This window comes from Austrofundulus limnaeus, unplaced genomic scaffold (assembly GCF_001266775.1).
Source record: "Austrofundulus limnaeus strain Quisiro unplaced genomic scaffold, Austrofundulus_limnaeus-1.0 Scaffold145, whole genome shotgun sequence".
Lineage (NCBI taxonomy): Eukaryota > Metazoa > Chordata > Actinopteri > Cyprinodontiformes > Rivulidae > Austrofundulus > Austrofundulus limnaeus.
The window spans coordinates 623,348-635,213 of record NW_013952547.1 but is presented as its reverse complement, the minus strand read 5'-3'; the positions used below and the strand labels follow the sequence as shown (position 1 = coordinate 635,213).

Below are 11,866 nucleotides of genomic sequence, written 5' to 3'. Positions count from 1 at the left end.
ACATTGATGTTTGCATCTGTTTCACTTGTGCAGGAGACACCAATGACAATAAGACAGCAGTGGGACCAGAAGACGTGTCGAAGATGGGCTGCCCCTGTCTGGGAGAACACACAAAGCTGGAGGTGGTCATTGAGGAGTCGTATGAATTCAAGGTAACTCAAAATAAATATTTACATTTTTATGTTAAATTTCTCCAAAGCAGATGTTGGATGATGAATATTTGTAACACATGTCATCATCATGAGTTCTTTGGACTTCTGATCCAAAGTACTGATGGTTTTTGTGTAAAATCTTCTTTAGTCAAGTGTGCTCGATTGGTTCCACTTTAGTGCTGAATGAAATTTATCCTGTTTATGACTGATTTTTAATGCATAACACAAACTGTTTTCGTTTTTAGGTTAACTGTATTGTATTTTGATTACTTACTATGCGTAATTATCTATTTTTATGATTAGACTGTGATTCAGTGAAAGGACAATCTGCTTTGAGTGGCTTATGTCACTGCTATCTCAAGCAGAATGTGCTGTGTCATAAATAACTAGTTAATACACGCCTTGAGACACTTACAACGCATAATTATTTTATTAGCAGTCTGTAAAATGCTTATTTAAGAGGTCTGGTTCATGTGATAGGGAGATCGCCCAATCAATGTAACAGCTTGACCCTAGAGTGGCCAGACCTYGAAGAAAGTATTTAAATGTGACCGCGCTTCCTTGTTCGTGGCCAAACACCATGAAATGTTATTTTGGTCCAGCCCCTGGGTGTTTGTATGCTTCAGTTCTTACATTCAACACTGACACACACTGAACACTTATTCTTCTTTCAGCACACCTAATGAGTTCCTGTTACATAATCTATTGGAGTATCCAAACAAAGCGAACACCTCAGAGGTTCATGGAGATAATGACAGCATAAACCTGAACCCCAGTTTTTTTGTTAGATCACAATATTTTCTCATTCGACAGCCAGGGATTAATATTTAATTCAAGCAAAGATGTGTGATAAATTATGAAGTATTCTCATGTAACTGACGAACGTCTCTGCCAAAGGATTCCTTCACTGAACTTTTCATTCAGCCTGAACTGTCAGAAAAAAAAGAGACCCAAATAAAGCATTTATAGCAGAACTCAGCTGGTTTAAAGTTTAGATGAGGCAAATAAATAAAAACTCTTTCACATCAAAAACCCCAACATTTCTCGAAGGAATCACCCACCACCCTCTTACGCTGAGAAATGACGGCATTATAGCTATTTTGGTCAGACTTTAGAAGTAACAGGGCTATTCAACTGGCGGCCCGCGGTCCACATCCGGCCGGCAAGTGACCAAAGTTTGGCCCGRCCGTTGATTCATTCATCCCTTAAYCACAAACCCCGGTMTTCTACTTTAATTACTCTAAGTTCTTTTAGTTAAACATAAACATGGGCGGTATCTACAGAAACGTCAGAATCTTGGCTAGAAGCTGGTAAAAATACATTTCAATGAACACCCAAGAAAGTTAAAACAACAAGTACTTGAAGATAAAATGATGAAAGTGAAAATGAAATTGGTTTAAAAATTTGGCAAGTCAGAGATGTCAAAATATTATTTGTGTCAAATAGGAGGCATAAAGTGTTCTTTTTGTTTTTGATAATGTGTAATTACTTTTATTTTTGTCGATATCATGGTATTTGATGGTATTTTTGTGTGATGGGAAGCACCTCTGTGCATCTGTGGGGGCTGTTTGGCTCAGGTGTCCTCCTGGGGCTCRTCCAGTTTCTGAWGTGTTGAGCGGTGGTGCTGTTCAGTGTCTGCAGATGAGGAGGTGAAGCGAGTTTGCAGAGCATTAGGAGCTGGGGTGCTTCTGCACAGCGGGGGTYGCGTGTTCTTTCTGGGCATCGCCCTCGGCTGCTGCGTCTGCCTTGGCTTCTCTTTCTGCATCCAACTCTGCCTCACTTTAACTCAGAAGTGTCAAAGTCATCTTCAGCGTGGACCACATGAGCATCCCATGTCTCACTGCTGGCTGAGCACCGCTAATAAACAATAACTGAGCTCTACGRACTGTTGTATAAAGAACAACAAAGTTATACTTGAGTAAAAGTACAATAAATAAAGGTCATATAGATTTTATTTCTGTCCCCACTCACCATAACCATAACCATAAAAAGTAGGCTGAAAAATATTTACTCAAGTAAAGTACACATACCCAAAAATTCTACTTAAGTGTAGTAACAAAGTAGTTGTATTTAGTTACTTTACAAATCTGGCACTATGTGGTATTTCCTGCATAGAAACAGCGATTTAACACGTCCTCTTATAAACACTGAAAAGTACTGCAGGCACAGCTGAGCAAATCAGAGATAAATAACATAAAAATACTATTAAAGGTAAAAGTAAGAGAGTTTTACTCACTGCTGAGCTGTGGTGAGTAGCTGCCATCTTGAATTCTGAACTCTTCTAAAAGAAAAATCCCACAGGAGGGGTGTTCCAGTTTAAATTTACCACTTGTACGTAGGAAATTCCTACTTCCCAGTACAACCACCACCACCTAGTGGTYGGATGAGGTCATTTTGAGAGTACAACAATCAACATGCATTATGGGAGATGTATGCTCAGTGCTGACTTTAAAAGGAGTATATTCTTATTTTAAGACATTKATACATRTTTAAAACTCTAGTGGGCCACATTTGGCCTGCAGACCTTGAGTTTGACACCTGCTGTCACTTATTGGCAAAACGGGTTCCCAATGTTGTTCAAGCTATTTAAATCGGTAAAAATCATGTCATAACAAAACTGCCCAGCTGTAGCTGTGACAGCCATTTTGAATTTTGAACTGCATTGATTTGTACATTCAATTAWTATTTTTTGAGAGTTTCATCATCCAGACAGACTACTACACACACTCACACAATCCCATGCAAAAAATGTAACCTCTTTGCAGCGGGTATTAAATAATCTGATACTGTTGATCCTGACCTGTTTAGTAACAAAAAACTTTTATTGTTTTTTTTCCTTTGATAAAGCAAAACAAGTTCCCATCTGGTAAGAACTGCACTGTTTTGTTTGCTGCAGCATCTCCTAACTCAATCTGAGTGCAGCCTGATTACATCATCGAGACATCTCCCTTGTTATACTAATATTACAGCCACAGGACCCATTTTCCAACAGTTTTACAGGTTTATATTGCAGTCCTCTCTGAAGGTAAGCTGATGCTCAAGCTTAAATTGGGTGTTGAGCCTCTTTAAGACAACTTTGAAACATTTAGGCGGTAACATGATATTGCTTTGAGACCAGCAGCTCCAAGCCTTGACTCTATTTCCTGTAAAGGATCTTCACTGGTAAACACCCCACCCCTAACCAAATCTGGGTTTTGTGCCACAGTGGAGCCATGCTCCTAATTGTACCTTCAAGTCACCACATCTGTGTCCCGTCTGTCAGTTTCTGCTAAGAGTTTATGTTAGACCTGAACATGCACCTTTCGTTTGTTATGTGGGTCTCCAGAGCACTGTGGACAAGCTGATCAAGAAGACCAACCTGGCCCTGGTGGTGGGGAGCAGCAGCTGGAGGGAGCAGTTTGTTAGTGCTGTCACTGTCAGCGCAGGTGAGCCGCCATGCCCTGAAATGTGTCACCTGCCTCGTTCCCCCTCCAGACCAGAACCTGTTCAGGTCTGAGCTTGTTTGTCTGGATCTGTTTTTTTTTTTTTTGTGTCTTTGTTTTTCAAGCACATCTTGGTTAAAATCCCAAAAGTTTCCAGTTTCAAGTTTGCTAACATTTGAGGCGATTGCTTTGGGTTATCTGCTGCATCTGTTCAGTTCAGGCAGCTGTTTAAAAATTCATTATGTGGTGAATTTCTTATGAGGCTCACTATAAAAGCTAAAGTGGCCAACTCTGCCCGGACGTTTAATGGCTGTGAAGTACGGCGACACTTTTCATTTTGCCCTTTTTAAAAAAAAAGTGCCATCGGTGTGGTTTTGTGACTCTTTAAGATARGCACCAGCACACAAAACACTGGAGCATTAAGCTGCATTAAACAATAAAGATTTGCTCTTTTTCACACCATTTTGGGTTGATTTAACCTAGATTTACATGCATTAATAAAACACATTATAATTTAAGTCTCGCTGTCAGAAACAGACGGYAAGAGCTGTATTTACAGGTTTAATGTAATGATTTGAAAAGGTTAGCTGCTTGGAATCTGTCCAGCACTCAGTGAGAATACTGTATTATACCCTCAGAACGGCTGCAGCTTTGCACAATAACAGGCTTGTTGTCCCATTATTCTGCCTTGCATTGATGCGTAGATTTAATATAAAAACAGCTTTGATTATTCTGATGCAGTTTTTTATATAAAAAAAAATCCTGCCCATCTTTCCACTCCCACTTGACTAGTATTCCTGTCAGAAAGTCACTGCAGACCTGATCCAGGAGACAAACACACATCACCAAATCCTATTTTCTGAGCRCAGATTATTATCAGCCTTAAAAAGTTTTTTTTTAACTTCTACAAAACAAATGCATCATCAGTATTAATAGTTACACCAATCTGCAGTATTTATTCTCTTGCAACTTTTTTCACAGCCTCCACGTTGAACACGCTGCTTCTTTTTGTGTTCATGCTCATATTTAGGTTGATTCATTAAGGTTTTTCTTTACACATTTATTGTTCTGGAAGGTAGAAAAATTGAGCTCTTTTTTTAGTGCTGGGAATGTTAACACATCATTMTTGCGACAGTTATTAACTGTGTTAATGGTGACAATTGTTTTAAGTTAGTTTTTTATTATTTTTAAAGGAACAGAGTGTAACATTTAGACATGTTTTTAGCAGGATTTAAGATAATCACTGATAAAAAATGATTCAAAACACATCTAATCATTAAAAACTTAAGAAGTCATTGGGTTATTTTTACCATGGAATAAGTTGTTTACAGTATATCTACAGGGGCATGGGTCGGTGATGGTTGAAGCTGCAACCAGTCTGCAGGTTTTTTTTTGTTTTTTTTTGCAAAAGATTTCCACGTTACAAATCAAAATATCCAGTTTTGTCTAAATCATAGGATTTTCGACTACCACAAGTCATTCCTGATCAGGCTCCACATTTTGACGTACTGTACCTTTACTGTGGGAGGAGTAACAAATCAAAACTCATGATGGAAATAAAAGAATTACAGCGTAATAAAAGTGTTTTAATGCTCATGCACTGGCACTCCTCAATAAAAGAATGACAGAAGACTGAGGTTTTGTCATGACTTTCCTCCCTTTATTTGGGTGCAAATCTGTAAAACTGCTGCTAAAGTTTCTGAGAGCAGGCTGAAGCTGATTCTGCTGTCATATTACAGCCCTGAGTGTTGGGACCTCATCAGTCATGTCTGGCTCAAACCACATTTAGCTTAATAACAGAATCATGCTGTCAACGTGCCAAAGCAATAACAAAAAAAAAAAACCTGAAACCACAACTATAATAATAATAATACTGGAAATAAACTCCTATTTCCACAGCCGGAGAATCAGGGAGCAGCTGCAGCTTCATATTAAAAACAAAACTGAGAAATAAATGTGGAATATTTTGTTATGTTTCTGTTCTGATGCATTGGCAGGGCATTTTCTTAAACTGAAACGTGTTGTTAATGGTCTAAAACAGTGCAATTCAAGTGGTGGCCCGCAGGCCACGTCCAGCCCATGTGTGGCTTCCGTCCAGTCCGCTAGGCGAATTATAATTTTTTACTTAATTTAATATAAAAATAGATAATAACTCAATTATAAATTTTTAATTATGATTCAATGCAACAAAATATACAATTTTAAATAGTAATAAATAATAATACTTGCAGTGTTGTGTAAAGTACTTCAAGTGATACTTGAGTAAAAGTATCTTATCATACAATTACTTTGGCAAAAGGTCTCCTTTAAGAAAATTACTTGAGTAAAAGTCTTAAAGTATCTGATTTTTTTTTACTTAAAATGTACTTAAGTGTTAAAAGTGAAAATACTGAGTAAAAATGAGTGATTAGATTTTCCAAAATGACATTTATTAGGAGGTGATCTCTTTAAAAAAACATTTTTTCTAAAGGCATGCAGCTGTGATGGATTGTGTACAAACTAATACGGTGTAAGAATGGTATTTATTTATATGTTTTATCCAACCACGATTAAATTCACTCTATTCAGGAGACACAATTTATCAAGATAGTTTTTTTAACAATAATGGGCTGGAATGAAATAGGAGTAACGAAGTTTTACTTCTTACTTTTYAAACATGTAATAAGTAGAAGTCAAAAGTAGGCTGAAAAATAATTACTCAAGTAAATTACAGGTAACCAAAATTTCTGCTTAAGTAAAGTAACAAGGTATTTGTACTTTATTACTTTACAGCTCTAAATACTTGTTCTTGTCCCCTTACCATCATCGGGCAATGCTACACAGAAATTACATGTTCAAAAAATCTGCTGGGAAGTTTTTAAAAAGTACCTCAGAAACCACCTGAGTCGATTCAATGAGACTCAAGTTCTTCCTCACAGCAGGAAACAGAGTGGACAGTTTAGCTCACGTGTATTTCGTCTGTGTTTTTATTTGCCAGGTGACGATGATGAGGAGGAAAGCGGAGAGGAACGCCTGCCGTCCTGCTTCGATTACATCATGCATTTCCTGACAGTTTTCTGGAAAGTCCTCTTTGCTTTCGTCCCGCCAACTGAGTACTGGAACGGCTGGGCCTGCTTCTTCGTCTCCATTTCCCTCATCGGCGTCCTGACAGCTGTGACGGGCGACTTGGCGTCCCATTTCGGCTGCACCATCGGTCTGAAAGACTCGGTCACTGCTGTGGTGTTCGTAGCCCTCGGCACCTCTGTTCCAGGTAGGTGTTTGTGGTGGAAAAACAAAGCAAAAACAACAWCAACAAATCTAACAGCACAGCCACGTTGTTTTCCCTCTGGGCAATGCCGAAGCAGCTGCTCGGGGAGATGTGTGTAACCTCTTTCTTCTCCTGTGGTGTCAGAGACATTAGCTGCAAAGCTTTAGTCTTGCAAGTTAACAAGCTGTAAACACAGAAACACACTGCTTTGTTTGTTTCTGTCAGCTTTGTATTCTCATTTAACCATGTCTTAAACTCTCTGAGGCACAAAGAGCAGATCTCAATTAGTCCTCAGCAGGTTTTATTTAACAGTAAACCTCACAATCCCTTCAAAGTTTGCACACGAGGACAGTTTCTATACAACAGAAGAAAACAATCCTGAATTAATGAACAGATTGTMGCAGTACAGGCTGGAGATGTACAAAAAAATAATATTGTATGTTCTTTTAATGTTTGCGCTTCTTTATAGCTAAAGTGCAATGTTTTATTAATCCAACTGATCAGTTAGAAACATATAAAGGAATATTTGCTGTTTTGAATTGGGATTTTTAGATGACTGCAATCTCAGGTTTGAAAACTGATTCAGTTCATGAAAAAGTCTTCAACTTTTACATTGTTTTTAATTTAGCATTAAACAGTTGTTTTAGCCAAACGAAGCTATTATCCTTCCAGATTTGGTTGCACTAAATATATGTCTAGTTGCTGCTATTTGTTTTGTAAATCCTCCCAGAAATGTATGCATACATTTTTAATTGCAAAAACGATGGCAGTGTACAAGTCTAATAAATAGTGTTTTCTTAGGTTTTATCCTCCAACAAATGCAATGTTTAAAGAACTGCAAATAATCCACAGCTGTTGGATATACAAATACTGGTTAGTGGAAAATTCACCTGCGCAAACATTAAAAGTTGTTCTTTTATTAAATTTTACACTGACCTTCAAGTCATTTTACGCAGTAGATTGTTATGACCAGACATGGTGGGATGGCAGATGGATCCTTTCTGGATAACTGTATGAAGATACAGAACACTCTCTTTCAGCTTCAGTAAACTTGAAACTACAGTCCAGAGGAAAAGCACATAGCAATAAAATCCATGCCAGTCCAACTAAAACAGTGTAACAATTATAGTTTACTTTTTAACTGAATACCATTTTTGTGAATGGGCTTGTGATTTGTCATTCACCAGTAAACTTAGAAATCTTCAACAATGCTAACACCATGCTAAACTGCTGGCTCAATACAGTAATGGTTTTAAATACTTGAACATTCAGATTATGATATAATTATATTTATTTWTTTAATTGTTTGACTAATTTGATCTTTGTTACTTGTTTGTTCTCAAAACTAAAAGGCAGAGAGGAGAAAAATAAAGAAAAAAAAGCAGAGTCTTGGGCTCTGTATACTGAGGTAATATATGGTGCATTTTACAAGCATGGCATGAGTCCGCTCAATCCCTTTTAGAAAGAAGGGTCACTGAAAATCGATACAAAGTTGTTGTGAGCAATCACCGCTATCTGTGATGAAAGATTTATATCCTGATGGGACGCTGCCTCCAGAATGACGACCACATCAATAGACCACCAGGGTTCACTGAGGGGTTTGAGGAGGAGAATCAATTCCAAGGAGAAATGAAAATGTCCTGGTCCACAAGGTGACCCAACAACTTCCCTAATGTCCTTTCCTGTTCTTTGTCAGCAAGAAGGATTTTAAGCTCAAGTGTTTGTATCTTCATCTGATCTGAATAAATCCTAAATCCCCCTCTTGAATCTCTCTGTCACAGACACYTTTGCGAGCAAAGTGGCTGCCATTCAGGATCAATACGCAGACGCCTCCATCGGGAACGTGACGGGCAGCAACGCGGTGAACGTGTTCCTGGGCATCGGCGTGGCGTGGACCATCGCGACCGTTTACTGGCAAACCAAAGGCAAGCCGTTCAAGGTGAACCCGGGCTCCCTGGCCTTTTCTGTCACCCTCTTCACCATCATGGCGTTGGTGTGCGTGCTGGTGCTGCTCTACCGCCGGCGTCCCAGCGTCTCGGGTGGAGAACTCGGGGGCCCACGGACAGCCAAGCTCCTCACCTTTTTCCTGTTCCTCTCCCTCTGGTTCATCTACATCCTGTTGGCCTCCCTGGAGGCGTACTGCCACGTGCCTGGCTTCTGAGACCAAGCGAGGGGGGGAACACAACCACAACTTGTTTTCTTGTTTTTACAGTCTGATGAACATGTTTCTCTCTGTTTTTGTCTATTTTCACAAAGATTTCTAACTATTTGTATACTCATTTATTATCAATACAGCACAAAATCTGTTTGACTGTGTATTTAAGGAATTTGCTATCAATGCTGTGAAAGTTGCTTTAGACACTGAAACTGAACTTCTCTAAACCTTGTTGTCCTATTTTTAAATACTGCTTCACACAGATCATTTCTATTATAATCATTAGAATGAACTTTGATTGTATTAACACGCTCATGCTCTGAAAGCACAACTTTTACACAAACTTTCATGAGATTCCCTCATTTTGATGGAGGTTAAACAATGAAATTTGAGGATAGTGCATGGGCTGACGTTTACATTAGATGAAAGACTGAAGGCCGCTACATACTCCATCCGAAGCTGCAAAATCTGCGCTAATTCTCGCAGTTACGTGACAAAAATGGCGTCATGTTGTTTGCCTGCCCCTTCTTGACACAAGATCCGGGTCGAACATTTTCTGACGGGTTAATGAGGTTTACGTGATCGACCAGAAATTTGTGGCCATGTTTGTTAATGCAGAAAAGCACTCAGACAACTATGGTGGACGTTTGCTTCAACTATTTTGCTTCTAGAAGCTGGCTGTTGTGCGTTTATGAATAGTTTTGAGTGTCAGTTGTCTGAGGCAGTCAGYAAGTACGTCCATTTATAGTCTTGTAAACAGTTATGGGCACAGCTAACCAAAAAGTAAGGTTCACTAATCTGAGAAACAAGAACCTTAGCTCTTCTAACATTAATCCACTAAACAGATTAAAAAAGAAAAGTTAGGGGAAGCTATCGCTAACCGCTAAGATGACTGTCTGTGACACCATCTTCTTCTCCTTCCAACTGAAGGCTGGTGGGTCTGACACAAACCTGTTAGTGTCCTATTGGCTTAATTAGAAGGTGGGTGGGATCATCTGTGGCAAATCAACCAATCCAAACAAGTTGTAGGTCTTTTGTACTTACCCCTTTCAGAATAAAAGCATTTTATGAATGAGTTGGATCTTTATAACAAACAAAAAATACTTCCTCCACCATTATTTCTATGTAGTCACTTTTATATTCATCTTTTAAATATTGTTAAATATTATTTCTTTTCTTTTCGACACTCTTAGTTTGAAATTTAGCTGCTAAAGCTACCACATGCTACACGTGCCTAACACGTCCAGCACTTCTTGTAAGAGGGGATAGTTTTGTAATTAAATCAGGATAAATGGTACACAAATAAAAGTTTTGCACTTGTACATTTTTAGTGAACTTAACACGAGCAGAACCTAATTTTGAAGAAGCGAATCTGCCCGCTAACAGTTTCCAAAGTTATCAAAAAAAGCAAATCTGTGTAATGAGAAGCTAGTTCTGCTATTAGCAGAACTGTGTCCACCACTGCTTATTAAGACAGTTAAAAGACCAAAACCTCACGGATGGAAAAAGCACAGATATWTAATGAAGAAGTCCCTCTGCTGAAAAGTGGGGCGATCTATCAGGGCAGATTTGTGGCCAAGCGGCTGATTTTAAAATGGAGACTCCAAGTGGGAAAATCCCGGGCTGTGAGGTTTCCCAAGAACTCTGTGTGCATCATGGTCTATGAAAAGCGTCGACTGTTCAGCTTCAGATTGAGTCTGTTGAGCCCTTAAAGTGATCGGTAAAATGTGAGTGTGATGATATTTAGTAATTGATCGACAACATAAATATTTCTTGTAAATCATGTAAAAGATGAACATTGTGCGTGGGAGTTTTTGTGAAAGGTTCGGTGTGTTTAATTTTGCACGTTAACAATTTCGTGGTGATCTACTTTAAAGTGCTGTATGTAATTTTTGAAGATGGCTGTTCAAGTGTTGATGTTTCTCTGAACCTGTGAATCACAGCTGTAACATAATCTCCTCGCTGGTGTCCCTCCTCAGTTACTTTCAGATAGGCAGGGTTATAAAAAGTTTTCTTTATTTCTCTTTTTACAATAAAAGTCAACCAGGAGGAGAGTTCTCGCTTCGAAACTGTGCATTTTCTTCAAGTTAATTTAGAAATTTTATGTATGTGTGTATGTGGTGAAGATGTGCAGCTGCCATCTCTGACACAAATTTGTAAAAGCGCTCTTCTTTGAAACCTGAAGGCTTATTCAGTCAAAGTAGGATGGAGTTTGTGTATAGACATTTTAACGTTTGTCAAGCTGACACTGTGAATTCAACAAAATAAGATCAGATAAAGCACAGCAGCAAGCAAAAAAGATATTTCAAATGGGACCAGGAAGAGTTTTTATTATTTTCTATCACAGCACAGCCATCAAACCGGTCCATCATATCCCTAAAAACTTGTGAAAAGAGAAGATGTACAGTATTTCTTGAGAGTGTCTCGGTGTTACACAGCAGTTGATACTGACTTTTTTCTTATCTGACCTGAACTCTGTATAGCCATATTTATTGTAACTGTGTTACAGTAGAGGTATTTATATGATCTATTTTAGTTTTGTTGATATGCACGTTTAATGTACAAAAGTGGAAATAAATGTTGCTGATTTATGATGCTATATAATGCCTAGTTCTTATGATTTTTGTCTTTTTTATCTCTGGTAAATGTAGACATAATGTACTGTTCACTTAGCAATTTATAGTTGTCATCTACACCTTAAGACATGTCAAACTCATGGCCTGTGGGCCAAACGTGACCTGTCACAACATTTTATGTGGCCTGCGAGAGCTTCATGTATTATTGTCATAAAAGAAGTGAATGTTCCTTTTAAGTTAGCATGGACCATCAWCTGCATTTCCCATAATCCATGGTGATTCTTTTAAAAACAAAATGACAGCATCTCACCTCT

The 11,866-nt window shown here is 38.5% G+C and overlaps 1 protein-coding gene across 2 annotated transcripts in view; it reads left to right on the top strand.

Moving 5' to 3' along the window:
- slc8a4a (solute carrier family 8 member 4a) overlaps positions 1-11,577 on the top strand; it is a 38,937-nt gene extending 27,360 nt beyond the window's left edge. For both annotated transcript variants that reach the window (XM_014016441.1, XM_014016440.1), the window contains exons 6-9: positions 34-152; positions 3,478-3,577; positions 6,552-6,824; positions 8,603-11,577. In XM_014016441.1, coding sequence (XP_013871895.1) covers positions 34-152; positions 3,478-3,577; positions 6,552-6,824; positions 8,603-8,982 — 872 coding nt within the window. In that variant the 3' untranslated portion in view covers positions 8,983-11,577. The remainder of the gene's footprint in view (positions 1-33; positions 153-3,477; positions 3,578-6,551; positions 6,825-8,602) is intronic.
- Positions 11,578-11,866: the final 289 nt, after the last annotated feature.